The 17,742-nt window shown below is 45.1% G+C and overlaps 1 protein-coding gene across 5 annotated transcripts in view; it reads left to right on the forward strand.

The window, feature by feature from the left end:
* The first annotated feature begins 2,430 nt into the window (after positions 1-2,430).
* LOC147893284 (uncharacterized) overlaps positions 2,431-17,742 on the forward strand; it is a 49,026-nt gene continuing 33,714 nt past the window's right edge. The window contains exons 1-3 of one of the 5 annotated variants that reach the window (XM_087386679.1): positions 2,431-2,675; positions 2,758-2,890; positions 2,983-3,045. In XM_087386679.1, the coding sequence (XP_087242805.1) occupies positions 2,581-2,675; positions 2,758-2,890; positions 2,983-3,045 (291 nt within the window). In that variant the 5' untranslated portion in view covers positions 2,431-2,580. The remainder of the gene's footprint in view (positions 2,676-2,757; positions 2,891-2,982; positions 3,046-17,742) is intronic. The other 4 variants (XM_087386677.1, XM_087386675.1, XM_087386676.1 and 1 more) reach the window with 4 other exon arrangements.

Below are 17,742 nucleotides of genomic sequence, written 5' to 3' on the forward strand. Positions count from 1 at the left end.
TGTTATAATGGTGCTATGGTTATACTTCTTTCTTTTTGTTTTTTGATAGAAGGTGCCAACTTTGTACCTTGGAGTATTTCTGCAAGGATTTGCTCATTTGATATAATGATTAACCATGTGTCGAAACATTCACCGTTTCCTCCTTAGACTTTCAAGATGATAATGTTGTGCTATGGGATTAATTTTTTTGTTGGTTTGCTCTTTTTGTTTGTATACAGGGTCCCAACTTTGTACCTTGGTGTATTGCCGCAAGGATTTTATATTGATCGCCCATGTGCTGAATATATAATGTATTATGGTTTACATTTCTCCATTTTTCTTTCTAGTTTTTGACACAGGGTGCCAACTTTGTACCTTGGAGTATTTCCACACGGATTTGCTCATATGGGATATTGATTGATCATATGTTGAAGATTATAATGTTGTGTAGTGGGTTTTGTTCTTTGTTTTTTCTTTTAACACGAGGTACCACCTTTGTACCTTGAAGTATTTTTGTAAGGAAGATTAATAATGTTGTGTTATAGGTTTACTTTTTTGGTTCTTTTTTTTAAAATACAGGAGGTACAAATAGTATGACAAATACTATTATAGATAACTGAAACTTATCACATGATCTGACATTCTCATTTTCTTTGCCTATTGGCACGCTATCATACATACTTAGTATTATACTCTTGGAAATACAGAAACAATATTTTAACTACCAAAACATGAAAAATTAGACAAAGTACTAAAAGACAGATACTATTACAAATACTAGGATCTGAATTTCTCTTTTTCTTTGTCTATTGGCATGCTATCATACATATCTGGTATTATACATACCTCATATTATACAATTGGAAATACTCATTTTCTTTGCCTACTGGCATGCTATTATACATATAGGTATTTTACGCTTGGTACTACTCAAACAATAAAAAAATGTTGTAGACAAGGATTGCTCACCTCCACCAATATCGAGTTAAAATTATAAGGTTTCATGGAAGAACATGCATTGATTAATAGCCTCTTGCATCAACCCCTCGTATGTCGTGTCACAAATTACCAATACATAGATTGTTTGGCACTTTAAAGTTCTTCACACAACCAATAATTCATTACTTGCTCGCAAAATAATGAAAAACAAGTAATAGATTGTTTATAAACATTTCCCTCCTTGGATTTCATGGGTGGCTTACAAGATGTACAAAGTTGAGATGAATATCACACATGAATGAGTGTTTCAGGAACATAGAATGGCAGAGATCATTTTGCTATTCTATAGAGTTCATCATTTTTTTAAAGGCCCATTTATATATGGTCGTTGCTAAACATATGTTAAATACGGGAAATAATTCAACTCAACTCCATTGTAAATCATATATGATTTGCAATGGAGTTGATTTGCAAAGTGGAAAACATGTGTAGGATTGAACTCCATTGTAAATCATATATGATGACAATCCTACACATGTTTCTCACTTTGAACCTATCATTCAAGTAGGAGCAATAATTGAAAATAAATTAACATAAATCCTTCAATGTCTATTTGTTCCTCTTAGACAAAAAGTAATACAAGACAATCTTGATTACATTTTATTCTATCAACAAATATAAAAACATTTCATGTATGTCACAATGAACTAGGAGGCAATGCACTCGAGCATTCATGCCCCCTTGTTGAGATTAAGGGCCTTTAGAATAGGTGGAGAAAAGCTTGCTCTAAAACATCCAACCACTACATAAGTCACATACACTAAGGGTGTTTAGAGACTAGCGCACCATTCGTAGCGCCCATGGATCATGGACAAGCAAGATTGCTTGCCCATGACCACCATGGGTGGGCATGGGTGGCTGTAGTCTAGAAACATCCTCAAAAAGCAAGCATGGTGAAGCGCTTCTTACATAGAAACATCCAATAAGGTTATTTACACATTAAGAGGCGAGTTTTTTAAGCGGGCATCTCATTACAGACACATCGCCCATGACCAAACCTTCGTTGGGTGGTGTGTAAAGGGGGTGCCCATGGGTGGGCACTCAATTTTTTAAAACCCACGATGGGGAGTTGGGTGCACTCATTCAAGATTGCCCAAGACTCTTTTTGGGCGCCCACATGTTTCCTAATGCTGTCTACACACCGAGAGGCACCCATCGCTAGGCAGTCGATTGAACGAATAAGAGGTGTGCTTTTTAACAATGAGTAGACAAGGGCATCTCGTTACACATACACGGCCTATGACCAAACCTTCCAGTCCTACATGGAGTCCACGACATGCCCTTGGAAAGCCCTTCTATGGGCCAAGTTGAGGGTCCCACAAATTACAAAATCATTATTGGGTAGTTGTTGGGTAGTGTGTAAAGGGGGTGCCCATGGGTGGGTGCTCAACTTTTTAAACCCACAAGGGGCAATTAGTGTGTAATGGGGTGCGCCGATCCCCAACTCCCCGGCCGCGTTGGGTAGTACTTGGGCGCCCTTTGGCGGTGTGTAAACAGCCTAAGAAAGAAGTGTGGTGACGAACAAAAACCACCAATTCTTGAAATTTGGATATACGTAATGATTTTCTGTTCAAACGTGAATGCCCTGCCTTGGAGAATTGCATGTCTATGGCGGAAAATTCTCCTCTGCCTCCTGCTGCAGACACTTGTCGTAGACTACGACAAGAATGGGAATGCATGATGCACAATACAGAGAGGTGAGTCTGCCTTCTACAACTCCAGCATCTGTTCTCGAGATTGCTTTAACCCCATTGACATTTTCGAATTTCGGGGATTTAGTGCCACGAACCGAATGCTCTCGGCTTACAGAAGTCAACAAGAATCTCTTATGGCGGAGAGAGCGCAGGTCCAGTCGATTCAGGAACATGTTGCTGGCTTGCGACGATCCGTCTTCCCACAGCTGCGCGAGGAGGTGCTTCATACTTGTTAAGCTTAGCGGATTTACTCAACTCAAGAATGTCGTGAAGGATGGATCAACGGAAATTTTGCAATTTTTCTTTTCAGGAGATGAAAGTTGCGAGCGAGATGGGTGCCGCAGAGTGCATCAGCAAGAACATCTGGATCCAGGTGGTTTGGAAACCAAGATCACACTAAAGAAGAATTGTAGACACCAGTTATCATTAAAATTTTTAATGAGACATCATGAAATTGAGTATTATAAGGCTAGGATCATTGGCCCCCTTGTTACACGTCGTTGTGGGCTTACTAACAAAGTTCAGAATCACTTGGCTAAAGGTCAGAGAATGCAACTACAATTGGAAATACAATTTACTTTTTAATTTGTATAAGTTAGAACTGAAACTTAGGAATATGTACTTCAAATGAAATTTCAAATGTACTTACGCATTAAGGGACTCCCAAAAACACGAGCTTCAATAGGCTATGTTATTATTTGCCCACTTGATGGGTTGTTTTTGGTCTATGTGAAGCCATTAAGGAGGCCTAGATGATGGTGTTACGTGAGCTTACTAAGCGTTTATGTGAAGTAACATGAGGAGCAATTGTGACCTATGCACCAATCTGTTGAGAACCAGATCCATGGCATGGTTGTAGATTTTGTTGTGGGCTGCAATGTGTCTATCATGAGGCCACAATTGAGGAGCATTAATTTTGGCCAATTATAGGCACATCTTTTCCTTGCTTGCTGTAGGCAAGGGTAAGGAATGTACAGCAAGGGTAAGGAATGTTCATTTAGAGGTAATATTGTGATTTGTAATAACGTCAAGAATTGGATTCCAATGTGTGCATCGTGAATCCTCGGGGGTTATTTTGGTGAATGTTGCATTGTAATTGACTGACTTTGTTTTCAGGTTTCCATTAAGGGAAGAGGCTCTTGCTTAGTCTGTTTAGGGAGATGATCAAGGGATGTTGTGTAGAGAAGGGGGAAGGGGCAGATTCGGAGATGGGGAGAGAATAGCAGAAGGAAGGGAGGAGAAGAGGGGAGAAGGGGAAGGAGAGAGGAAGAGAGAGAAGGATGAGGGAATAGAGTGATAGAGAGAGGGAGGAGAGAGACAGTGTGAGCGTAGGCAGCAGGAAGGAGGAGGGATAGTAGATAGGATTAGATGTCACATAAAAAAGGTACATAGTAGGGGGTGGATGGAGACTTATATAGTCCCTCCACATTTTCCACCTAAAGGGCCTCTAACTTGGCCTCTTTTTCCCCTTCATTACAGCCATCCCTTCCCATAGAATTTTGCCCTCAAAATTTCATATGCGGGCTGTTAAATAGGTGCAGCAAACAACAAATAATAATCAGCCCGGTAGAAGATAGGGGTTGTCCTGGATAATGCTCTCTGGCTGCCGTGAGTTCTCATCCTCAGGGAGTCCCTGCCACTTGATAAGATACTCAGTGTAGACTTTGTTTCGGAGTACGTGATCCCTGAAACCCATGATGCGCTCCGGAACATAGAGTATGTGGCCCTCCTCATCCATAGGTGGTAGCTCAGGAAGGACTTGGATATGCTGTTTGACATGTGGCTTTAGCAAGGACACATGGAAAACATTATGAATCTTGGAGGTCCTGGGTAGCTCCAACTCATATGCCACCTCGCCAACTTTGCAGATGATCCTGTAGGGACCGTAATACCTATGAGCCAGCTTCGTGTTGGTGTTACCTTTCAGCGAGGCATAACGGTTCTTATGGAGGCGTAAGTGCACATAATCCCCTTCTTCAAAAGACAGATATCTCCTGTGTTCATCCGCATACTTCTTCTGCTTGGCTTGGGCATCCTGCATATTCTTTTTAGTCAATTGCAGAAGGGTATCCATATTCTCCAAGTCATTTCTTGCTTGCTGATTTTTCACAGCCATGTCTGCAACTAAAGATGACATACCCACTTTACATCCATACATAGCCTTGAACGGGCTCATGCCAATAGAGAGGTGCTATTAGCCGGAAAAGAAATCAAGACAGAGGCTAGAGGCTAAGCATGGCGACGCTTGAGGGCCATAGAGGAAAGGAGAACATGAGGGCGAAACGTTATCATGGGAGGGGAACAGGAATTAGAAGGGGAGGGAATGAAGAGGGAAACTATGACACAAGGGGAAAGGGAGAGGGGGAAGAGAAGCGTGTACATGATGGGAGGAGGAATGTAAAGATGGAGACATAAAGGGAAGAGGACCATGCTTTATTTTGAAAGGAATGGAAGGGAGAAATCAAAGTACTAGCTAGGTGGCTTTACAAGAATGAGCGTGTCTCATCAAGGAATAGCCCCCTCCTTTTATAGCCAAGAGAGAGGGTCTCTCCTAATAAATGCATCCTTCCACATGCATGGTGTGTGTGGAAAAGTCTCCCATGTGGGCTAGGCGGTTACGCACTCTCAATTGTGTGCGACAACCCTTTGCCTCATTTTTCCACATAAATGAAGCCCCATATCTCAAGTCTATGATACTCCCTTGGTCTCTCCCCAATTTTATAATACGTTCAAACCTCTAGGAGGACAAGTGGAGGGTTGGCACAAGGAATCTTGCCACCTCATCCTACTTTTCCCATTATTTAACTTGCATTCTTGGACCTTCTATACCTCCTCCACATGGGCCTATCCTACATGGAAGGAATAATCCAATATAATATCCATCTCCACCTATTTTATATTACTTCTCCCATGGACTTTGGGCCATATCTCACTAAATGCAGCCTAGGTGGAGGGGTGGCACATGGAGGAGCCATGCCACCTTACATTTTATAATATTACTACCATGTATTATGTACATCACACCTTATGGGGGTCTTACGTGGAAGGGTGGCACATGGTCATGCCCTGCCACCTCAACCCTGGGCCCTATGCACACCATATTTTATTATACTATTGCCACACATACAAATTGTCTTACTCCTCTTCTTCTTCTGGTTCCGTGGCACTTGGTTGCACTGGGATCTTCTCCTTAGAAGCACCAAAAGACATGTGTCCTGTGATTGCATCACTCTTTCTCAACCATGGTCTCCCAAGTATGGCTGGGTAACTACTACCTGTATCTTCAATGTCCACTACATAGAAATTGACGGTGGTGGTCAATCCATCGACAGTGATGGGCAAATCCTCAGTGACTCCCAGGGTGGCGAGTCGTCGACCATCTGCTACCTTGATTCGAGTGGAGGAACGCCTTGTACATTTCAAATTCAATTTCTTCATGATTCGGGACACCATGATATTACATGCAGCTCCCCCATCAACACACACATTTTTGACACGACAATTATCTATGATGACATCGACTGTATGTGGGTGCCGATCAATTTCTTGAGAGATAGAAGATACCTCTCTTACCTTTCCCTTTTTCTTATTCCTCCTTGTTGAGAGCCCTTGTTGTAGCTCACGTCTCACCTTAGGGCTTAATGTTATTAGTTGAGGGAGCGTGATGCTCAAAGAACGATGAGCAAGGTCCTGAACGACCGAATAGTCTTCTTGTCCCGAGCCGATGAGAAAATCCGAGGGCGACCACTTACTCCTGCGAGATCTTTTAGTCTTCTCTATTGGTGGGTCTGCCATCTCAGCATGTGAAGGCTCTGAGAAGGATACCTTCTTTCTGGGGCGGCCTGGTCCACGGTTTGGAGAGGGGTCCGAGGTGGTACGACTTCTTTTTCCAAGGTCAAGGATCTCTACATCGGAATCCTCAGTGCCAGATTCACTTAGAAGATTCACCCTTGGAATATTGGGACATTCCGTGCGATAATGACCTTTCTGGTGGCACTCGTAGCATACAACATTAGCTCGGTCTCTTGGAGGGCGGTTGGCTTGATTTTTTATGTCCACCATCTCAAGCCGAAGATCATTCAGGGCCTTGGCTAGGTCATTGACTCCGGGTTCTTTTGCAGGAGGGGCCTCTTTAGCTGGAGGGGCCGAGGGAGTAGAAAGGAGGGAGGCTCGTGGGCGAGGCTGGGAAAATCTTCGAGGCGGAGGGTGAGAATATACACCTTGTTGAGGGTAAGCATCTAAGGGAGGGTCATACATTTGAGATGGAGGTGGTGGATACATCCCTGATGAGGGGTGGGGGTATGCTCCTAAGTTAGACCCCTCAGGTGGTTGTTGCAAGAATTGAGGGGGTTGCGAAGGGGCAATCGTCTTCTTTGAAGCGGGATCAGACTGAACTTTATCAAACTTTTGAGCAATCTCATTTACTAGCACCATAGTTTCTGGATTCTCCCATTTAAGCTTGAGGCGGAATTCGTCACTTGCTCCTGCTACAAGGTAGCCCAGCACATGCTGAGTCATTCCAGCTCAAAATCCGGCATTGTCCTCCTGTGTGGCAATTAAACGGTCCAGGAGCACGGCCGCTCGATCCACATATCGACGCGCCGTCTCATCTTCTGACTGCTTCAAGTTTACCACCTGCAGGTACACATTCTCCGGCTCCTCTTCTTTGCCGAAATACTCAATCATCGTTGCTGTCAATCTTGGCCAGCTTTGGCGAACGTCTTCGGCCTGCTTCTCATACCACACTTGAGCCAAACCCTCTAGAAATGTGGGAAGAACCAACAGCCATTTGTCTTCAGTAAGAAAGTTGAGAGAAACACAACGGCGCTTGAAGGCCACAAGATACTCATTTGGATTTTCTTCAACCCGTCCACAAAACACGGGAATGTCAGCCATGCTTGAAAAATGGAAAAGAGAGACGAAATGAGGCTTATCTATGGGCAAACAATGGAAAGAGATAGCTTGAACTGAAAATCAGGTGAAGATACATCCACAAAGCACACATAGGTAGGGTAGGGTGTGACTGGTGTATTGTGAAATACTACACGGGAAGAATTTTCAGCATAGAATAGCTCATAGACAATCTTAAAAGGACCAACCCTCATGATATCGCAGCCATCTTTACAAGCGAGGGTTAGAGACGCGACGTTGCATGAGGTTGTTCATCAAGGCAAACAAGAATGCTATGACAAATGTCAACAGTTGGAGAGCTTGCACATCACCTTCAGCTTCTTCCAGTTCTTGTAGTCGCCATGCTATTTCTTCAAGGGGTGTGCGGTCTGGCATCCTTCTTTTGCGCAATGTCCTTGAGGACCTTTCTGATGATCTTCCGAAGTCTTCCGAAGTCGGTAAACTCGTATCAAATATGCCCAACACTTAGTTTCATGATGACCACAACCTTTGCATTTCTTACAAATGATCCCTCCTTCGTGGCTTGCAGCTTTGTTGGGGTGGTGCTTCCACTCGCGTCATGTGTGATTGAAGTAAAGCTTCACGTGCCAAGAAATCAGCAACCATATTTTGAGCTCGAGGAATATGGTGAATTTTTATCTCTTCAAATTGTTGGCACAGTTCCAATGCTTGTTGATGTCGTGGAACCAAGCCTTTGCTCCGCACCTTCCACCTTCCACTAACTTGTTCACACACTAGTTGAGAATCTCCTTGCACCTCAAGTTGCTTAATGCGATGCTCTTGTGCCTTTTGTAGCCCAAAAATGAGTGCCGAGTACTCAGCTTGGTTGCATGTACTTGCAAGTGCAGACTTGCTATAACAATACTTCTCACCACCCGGTGAAGTGAGCTTCCCACCCACGCCAGCAGCCTTGGTCGAAGGTTTGTAAGCTCCATCAAATTGAAGGATCCAAGATGTCATCACACCAAGACTAAAATCCAGACATCCCAAGTTTCTCGGTAGTCCAAGATAGGTAGAAGGAGAGGGTGGGGAGAATTCAATACTTGAGCCAAATGTTCAGCACCAAATAAACTGTCAATCCTTTGTTGATAGTTTATCTTTAGACAAAAAAGAATTACAACTTGAAGCTCAAAATGAGGCACAAAGGGTTGATTAGGTACAAATGGATTCCTTGGTCGAAACATTACCAACCATAGCCAAGGCCTAGAAACCTTTGTAGTGAAATTGAGAATAAACCATTCAAGACGAGCTTATCCACATGAATTAATAAGCAGATGCGCCAAATCTTTCCCCTAGCTTGGGGAGCATCCTACCCTTCAAAGAAGGACATCCTTTTAATTAGTAGCTCGATCACCGTACAATGAGTAGAATTAAAATCAAAGTTCTCCCAGCGTATCAGTAGTTCTTCACCTTGAATCATCCACGGTGTATCATCCCACCCGTCGTCTCCTTGAGCAATGCACTGTACAATCAGTTGCAGATCGACATGAAGATCAAGAAAGAGATCTTGCCCATTGGTAGCTGTAAGGCGCGGAGGACTAGGCACCAAATCCTTGAACTCGTCGAGAAGTGACATAAATATCCGTCCTCTTTGTGTGGTGTGCATCCGTGAAGTGAACTTGAAAAAGTTCAGAATCTGCGATCTAGTAGGAGATATGAGTAGAGCACGTGAAGTGAAGTACTTTTGCTTTTTACAGCATGTGAAAACTCCTTACGGTTAGAGAGTTACAGTTTTTGAGATTTCAATATATAACCAATGATAAGTCTTTCTTTTGTGAAGGGGGAGGTCTTGGGTTCAAATTCCACTCTTTAATAAAAAGAGAGGAGAGGAGAGGAGAAGGAGATGAGAAAGAGAAGGAGAAGGAGAAGGAGAAGAAGAAGAAGAGAGGGGGGGCGCGTGATCTGTTACAGTTTTGCAGAAACTTGAAAAAACAGTCCGTGATCAGAAGACGCAAGAACCTAGAAAAACGTCGCGATCTGTCCGTGATGCGCGCGGGTGTACACAGTGGATGCACGAATGTGCGTACGGGAGCACAGATGTTGCAATTCTGCAGCTGTGATTGGTACGAGCAGAAGATTCGCCAGTCAGAATACACGTGGAAACCGCAAGCAGAAAGCAAGCCGACTGGAAGTGCAGAAGCAGGGCGGTTTTGCAGCCGTAGAGACAGGGAAGGCACGCAGTTTGGAGGCGCAAAAGAAGAGAACTGCGCACGGGCGAGACCGTAGTGCCGCACCCAGTCGTAGGAGTAACATATTTTATATCACTAGCCATGGAGATTTCGATCCCAGCAACCACACCATTTCTATTAGCCGGAAAAGAAATCAGGACCAGAGACTAGAGGCTAAGCATGGCGACGCTCGAGGGCCATAGAGGAAAGGAGAACGTGAGGGCGAAACGTTATCATGGGAGGGGAAAAGGAATTAGAAAGGGAGGGAATGAAGAGGGAGACTATGACACAAGGGGAAAGGGAGAGGGGGAAGAGAAGCATGTACATGATGGGAGGAGGAATGTAAAGATGGAGACATAAAGGGAAGAGGACCATGCTTTATTTTGAAAGGAATGGAAGGGAGAAATCAAAGTACTAGCTAGGTGGCTTTACAAGAATGAGCGTGTCTCATCAAGGAATAGCCCCCTCCTTTTATAGCCAAGAGAGAGGGTCTCTCCCAATAAATGCATCCTTCCACATGCATGGTGTGTGTGGAAAAGTCTCCCATGTGGGCTAGGCGGTTACGCATCGTCAATTGTGTGCGACAACCCTTTGTCTCATTTCTTCACATAAATGAAGCCCCATATCTCAAGTCTATCATACTCCCTTGGTCTCTCCCCAATTTTATAATACGTTCAAACCTCTAGGAGGACAAGTGGAGGGTTGGCACAAGGAATCTTGCCACCTCATTCTACTTTCCCCATTATTTAACTTGCATTCTTGGACCTTCTATACCTCCCCCACATGGGCCTATCCTACATGGAGGGAATAATCCAATATAATATCCATCTCCACCTATTTTATATTACTTCTCCCATGGACTTTGGGCCATATCTCACTAAATGCAGCCTAGGTGGAAGGGTGGCACATGGAGGAGCCATGCCATTTTACATTTTATAATATTACTACCATGGATTATGTACATCACACCTTATGGGTCCTCTTACGTGGAAGGGTGGCACATGGTCATGCCCTGCCACCTTAACCCTGGGCCCTATGCACATATTTTATTATACTGTTGCCACACATACAAACACACACACATATTAATGCCTTTTTCCTTAGACAAATTTATCCATAACAGTGCTTGGTACTGTTGTAACAAAATTCAGCAAGTGCCAACTTCTTATCCCAAGACTTCTGTGTGTCATGACAGAAATGCCTCAAATACTCCTCCAGCCATTTGTTCACCCTTTTTGACTGTCCATCTGTCTCAGGGTGGTAAGCAGTGCTAGGTGTAAGAGAAGTACCCACTGCTGTAAATAATTATTGTCAAAAGTGACTCATAAATTTTGTATCTCTGTCGCTGACAATCTCCCGAGGGAAGCCATGATGCTTAAGAACATGCTCGATGAACTGCCAAGCAACCTGTAATGCTGAATAACGAGTCTTAGTGGGTATGAAATGGGTCTGCTTTGTCATTCTGTCAACCATCACAAAAATGCTATCCCATCCCCGCTCTGTGGAAGGCAACCTTGTGATGAAATCCATAGTAATGTGAGTCCATTTGCCTTATGGAATAGGTAATGGCTGCAAGAGACCCGCGGGTAACCGGCTGTCCACTTTATTCTACTGGCAGCGCAAACATTCACTGACAAATTTAACTACATCCCGCCACAAGCCATCCTAGATAAAGCTCTGTTTGACCTTTTCATATGTCTTAGTAATACCCGCATGTCCTACCATAGGAGATGAGTGCATTTCTGTAAGACCAGCAGTCGGTACTTTGAATCTAGCACCAAATAAATTCTGTCCTTGCACCACAACAGCCCATTATGCAGCTTAAATTCAGCATGCCCCTGGCTCGATGGCTTCTGTAACTCCAAAGCTGCCTTAGAATCCTTGAATACCATGAATCCACTCCTGGTAGATGGTAGAAATGGCAGACAAATTGCAAGCCCACATACGGGATAAGGCATCTACAACCACGTTTTCTTTCCCTTTCCTGTACTCAATGTCGAAATCATAAGATTGAACCTTAGCCAGCCACCTCTTGTGCTTCATTGACAAGTTGGGCTGCGTAAGGAAATACCTGAGTGTCCTATGATCTGTCTTAACCTTGATTTTGCTACCGTACAGGTAGTGGTGCCATTTTTCGAAAGCATGGAGGATAGCCAACATCTCCTGATCATACACATGATAATCCAGTTCCTTGGCATCCAATTTCCTGCTTTCAAAAGCAATTACCCCGTGTTCCTGCCTTAGCACAGCCTTTAGGCCTTTGCCACTGGCATTTGCCTCCACAATGAAAGTACATGAAACACAGGAGCTTGAGTGAGGGTGAATTTCAGGTCTTCAAAGCTGCGCTGTGCATCTGTAGACCACATAAAAGCATCCTTCTTCAAAAGGTCTGTTAGAGGGGCTGCCCTCTTGGCAAACTTGCGAATAAAGCGCCTGTAGAAGGAAGCAAGACCTAGAAATCCCCCCAACTGAGTAGGGTTGCGTGGCTGCGGCCAATCCTCAATGCATTTCACCTTTGCAGGATCCACTCGAATGCCATCCTTGCTCACAATGTGACCAAGATACTCAACCTCTTGTGCCATAAAAGTGCATTTGTTCGCTTTAGCATAAAGCTGATGCAACCTCAAAATTTCCAGCACTTGCTTGACATGTCTGATGTGCTCTTGCTTATCCTTGCTGTAAATGAGGATGCCATCAAAAAATACCAGCACATATTTGAAATGGAGAGGCTGCAAAATCTTGTTCATGAGTGCGTGGAAGGTAGCTGGTGCATTGGTCAATCCAAAAGGCATCACCTTGAACTCATAAGTCCCCTCTCTGTGCGAAAGGCTGTCTTGTGCTCATCCCCATCTTTCATTCTAATCTGATGATAGTCGGACCTCAAATCAATCTTAGTGAAAAACTGAGCACCCTTGAGTTCATCCAACAAGTCATCTATCTTGGGGGTTGGAAACCTATTCTTGATGGTGACCTTATTCAAGTCTCTGTAGTCAATGCACATACGGTAAGAACCGTCCTTCTTCACCAGGAGCACAGGGGATGTGATGAAACTCTTCTGAAGTAAGTCTCTCACTTGAGTTGCCACTTCCTCCCGTTCTACCTTAGAGAGTCGGTATGGGGCCTTATTGATTGGTTTACTGCCAGGTTCCAGGACTATGGCATGATCTACACCTCTTCTCGGAGGCAACTGTGATGGCAAATCAGCAAACACATCCGCAAACTCTAAGAGCAATCTCTACATATCACAATCATCAACACGGGGAGTGCCACCCTCCTTAGTTAATGACACATTTAATGCATATATGGCGCTGCTCCTCTTGAGCTCTCTGGCCAACTGCCTTGCTGAAATGACCTGCAATACCATGCAATGTAACTGATCCATCCATGTGGACAAAGCTGAGTGGCATTGAAATCCATGCTGATTTTGCCCAGTGATTGCAACCAATCACAGCCCAAGACAACATCTATTGGGCCCATGTCAAGTGCCAAGAGATCACCTGCAAATGTATAGTCATCAGAGAACTTAATCCTTGCATCTTGGCAACAAGATCTATTGATCATATGCTGTCCATTGGCCACTTCTACTCTCAGCCCATGGTCTATCTCAGTAGCAATCGGTCCCACCCTCTGTAAGGTCTTGCAGTTAACAAAATTGTGGGTGCTACTGCTGTCCACCAACACATGCACAATCCTGTCATTAATCATCCCTGTTAATATGATAGTATCAGCACTTTTGGCACCCATCAGGGCATGCATGGAAATAGTATAAAGTGTTGGCTGGGCATCCCAATAAACCTCATCCTCGTTCACAGAAGCATTACCACCTGCATCTTCATGTGCATAAAAAGGCATCGCATTGTGATGCTCCACAGAAAAGAGTGTGGGCCTACGGCCTCTCATGCCACCAGTGGGCAGAATCTCATATGAATGCGAAGCATGAGTGTCATGTGCAGTAGCACCACCAGGATCAAAAGGAAAGTTAGTGCACTTCGTGGCTCCAGTGCCAGGAGCTTCATTTGCATCATGTGTATTTGCCATCTCATCCTGAGACGTATCCAAAGAACCTGGGGCATCAAACAATTCCTCGTCATCTGAGAGGTCAATGATCATGTTGAGCTTGGCAGTACCACTGTTGCGCATCTTGCACACATTCCTGTGCTCAGGAGTCCATTTCTCACCACATTTAAAACATAAGTTGGCCTTCTTTTTGCTGTCCATTATTGCCCGTGTATGCTGTTTTATCTCAGCCTGCTCATTTCCAGCAGTAGGCTTGCCTCCAAGCTTGGCATCAGGATATCTGTAAGGCTTGGCATACGGCATCTTACTACCCGAGACAGTAGGAAAGCGAGGAAATGGTGCTGCTGCAGATTTCTTGTCAGTCCACTCAGCAAACTTAGGCTTTGACTTAGCGTCATACCCTGTAGCATGCGAGCTGCCCATGGCATTTCTGTGCTTGCCAGCATATTTAGGCTCGAATACTTTTGCAAGCCGAGCCACCCTCTCAATTGTTTGAGGGTTATGTGCCTTCACATCTGCAGCGAGAGAAGAACTTAACCCATGGATGAAACGCAGCAGCTTTCCCTTTTCAGATATGTCCTGCACAAATAGGGAAAGCCTCCAAAAGCGCTGCAAGTACTCTTGGACCGTACCAGTGTGTGACAAGGCATAAAATTCAGCCAAGTATTGATCCAATACAAGTGGAGATACAAACGTAGTCACCATCAATTCTTTGAAACCCCTCCAAGTGGTTGGTCTCTGAGGCGAATCCCTCATGTATTGCCACCATGTGTGGGCATAGTCTTGCATATGCATACTTGCAAAAATGATGCGCTCCTCCTCAGACTTGGGGTAGAAGCAGAAATAGTCTTCCAGCTTCGTGAGCCACTCCTCCAACTCATTGGGAGTGCGAGTGTTCCCTTTAAACTTATGCACTATGAGTTTGATAATTATTGTGTGTGTAACCTCCAGAAGTGCGGGCATCATCACGTGAGGTTCACATAATCGGAGAAGGGCATCTCAAGTTTGATGGCCTCAGGTAGGGCTCTCTATGAACGCAAAGAATCTGCCAACATGTCATCAAAAGTGGCTTGCTGCCCACCACCAACTCCCTGTTGCGTAGAAGCTGTTGCCATCTGATGCACTGGCTGCGTCTGGCTATATGACTGGGGGAGCGATAGGTGCATGAACCCCAGGCTGGGTCTCTCTACCAAATGCATCTCTCCGAAATGATGGCATACCAAAGGGTTGAGAAGAGGACTGACCTCTCTCCCAGGGGTGTGGGCTGCCATATAAACCCAAGCCAACTCCAAGCATACTCACTGGTGCGGTGACGAGCACTAGCTAGATGCACACCAATGGGTCAGCCCAAAAGAGACGGCTCAGCTTGCATAGATGCAAAAAGCTGAGAGCCAAAAGATGGCCTGACATCCTGCAAGAAGGTGCTCTGTGGCACAGAAACTATGCACATCTATGTCTAAATAATCCCCAAGCTGGGGTACATGCAATGGTCCAGAAGACTGATGCTCATAGGCACGACGGGCATTTGCCATAAAACCCCTGCATGGAGTAGACAAAACATTCCGACTGTCTGAATGGTCCCTATGTTGGGGTGCGGGCTGCTTACCCTTATCCTGTATAACAATGGCAGATGTGATCTGTTGACCAATCTGCTGTCCCATCTGGACAAGAGCTGTATCTTGCATAGCCATGGCTGTGGTAAGCTGCTGGCTGAACTCTTGTCCTATTTGGCGGAAAGCACCCTGGAGCATAGAGGAAAGGGCATCCAAAAACTGTGTCTGCGTTGCCTGCACTTCCCGGGATGCAGGAGAGAAAGGCTGAGTGGAAGGAACCTCTGCACCACCAGTGGATGCATCCATTGTAGCAGGCACTTGCTCATACTGAGCAGCCTCATCAGTGTCATGCAATATATCACGAGGAACACGCTTCGGTGCCATGGTGACTGGCCCTGGAGAGAGGAGCTTGAATGTAGGCAAGGAGAAATGGATAACAAAACCCTTCGTAATGAGCACTTGAGATAGTGCATGGAAACACGAAAATGTCGATAGAGAGGCTCGGAAGAAGGGTCGTCGAAGACGCTTCGAAACGGAGCCAAAATTTCTCCAAACGGGCTGTGAAAGGGCCCTAGAAGGAAGCTGAAAAGTGGACTTTTTTTTTTGGGGGGGGGGGGGGGAGGGGGGAAGACCTAAGTCACCTAGGACAGTTAGGACAGCCCTAACCTAAAACCTTTAGGACTGTTAGGGCATTGTCTTAGACCAACCTAACCCAACCTTTAACCTTAGTTAGTACTAACCTAACCTAGAGCCAAACTAACTAATCCCAAACCTAACCCACTAACTAAACTAACCCTGGTTACAATCTAGCATGGCAATTAATTAATGAAGAGGCTAAGGTTTGTGCAGGGCGGCGAGGGCGTAGCAATGGGTGGTGCACGAAGGGCGGGGTGATGGTGAGGGCGTTGCAAGGGCAGCTGCAAACACAAGAGATGAGCACGCGACCTACGACGGGTTGGCAAGCGTGGTGTGGCGTGGCGTGGATGAATAGCAGCGACAGGATGAGCAGCAACGACGGGAGCGAATGGCCTCGCAATCACGTACGGGCTCACGGAAGGCAGCGGATGGAAGGAAAACGGAAGGGGGAAGGGCAGTAGATGGAAGGCAAAAGGGGATGAGGACGGAAGGCAATTGCATGGCTCAACAGACGGAAGGCAAAACGGAAGCCTGTCTGGCCCTCCGAACAACCGATGGGCTGTAGGTCAGCATGGAGTCGTCGTTGAGAACGACAGGGATGGTGCTGCTTCGTTGAGAACGTCGTTGAAGGCCAAACGTTGAGAACGGCAAGGATGGTGCTGGGTCGTTGAAGGCCAAACATTGGTTGTCTGCATCAGGTTTGAACTGTGAGTTCTCCAAGCCTTGAAAGCTCGTGTGGTTCTGTTGTGCACCATTGGCGATAGCGTAGCAACAAAGGTGCCAGAGTCGGAGCTCTAATACCAATGTAGAGAAGGGGGAAGGGGCAGATTTGGAGATGGGGAGAGAATAGCAGAAGGAAGGGAGGAGAAGAGGGGAGAAGGGGAAGGAGAGAGGAAGAGAGAGAAGGATGAGGGAATAGAGAGATAGAGATAGGGAGGAGAGAGAGAGTGTGAGCGTAGGCAGCAGGAAGGAGGAGGGAGAGTAGACAGGATTAAATGTCACATAAAAAAGGTACATAGTAGGGGGTGGATGGAGACTTATATAGTCCCTCCACATTTTCCACCTAAAGGGCCTCTAACTTGGCCTCTTTTTCCCCTTCATTGCATGTTGTAAGCTTTTGGGAACAAGGAGAGATATCAGAAAGATAAGGAAGTGAGCCAGACTGGTGTATTGTAAAGAACACTTCGGTTTTGTCAAGAAGGGAGACATCTAAGGGGAATGGGTCATGGATGTAGAGATGCCGGATGCATTCTATAAGATCTAAGAAATGAGCTATCTGCTAGAGGTGTTGGATCATGAGAGGAAGATGAAGGATAAGGATCGATAGGAGGCCTAGTGGAAGTTTTTTGGGCTTGAGAGGGTGGGGGGTTTCCTTGAAGGGTCATGGCGTCTTGGAAGTAGTGCTACCCTTCATGTTGTATAGTGCTTGCAAGTCGTCTTCTATAACATAGTTTGCCAATTAAATACACCTGTCATTCAATGCAAAGGCAGCTGCTGACTCTGATTTTGTGTGATAGATCTTGTCATCAGCACAATCAAATTATGAGTGACATGCTGTAACTGCTTGGAAAGTGTGCTGCAGCGAGCGGCTTAAGATTTGTCAATCTGTCTTGTAGTTGAAACTGGGTGATTCAAGACTTGGGACAATAAAGAGGTATGGGGTATTGGGACAGATGTAGTAACAAGCTGAAAATATAGAAGCTGAAGAGGCTATGTAGACGTCGCCACAGTCCCTTCTCCTGTCAGTACTCCAAACAAGCCAGAATCCCTTCCTAGAGGCCAGCA

The sequence above is a fragment of the Dipteris shenzhenensis genome, chromosome 15, assembly GCF_047967505.1.
Source record: "Dipteris shenzhenensis isolate YYH24624 ecotype China chromosome 15, Dip_SZ_1.0, whole genome shotgun sequence".
In the NCBI taxonomy this organism is placed as follows: domain Eukaryota; kingdom Viridiplantae; phylum Streptophyta; class Polypodiopsida; order Gleicheniales; family Dipteridaceae; genus Dipteris; species Dipteris shenzhenensis.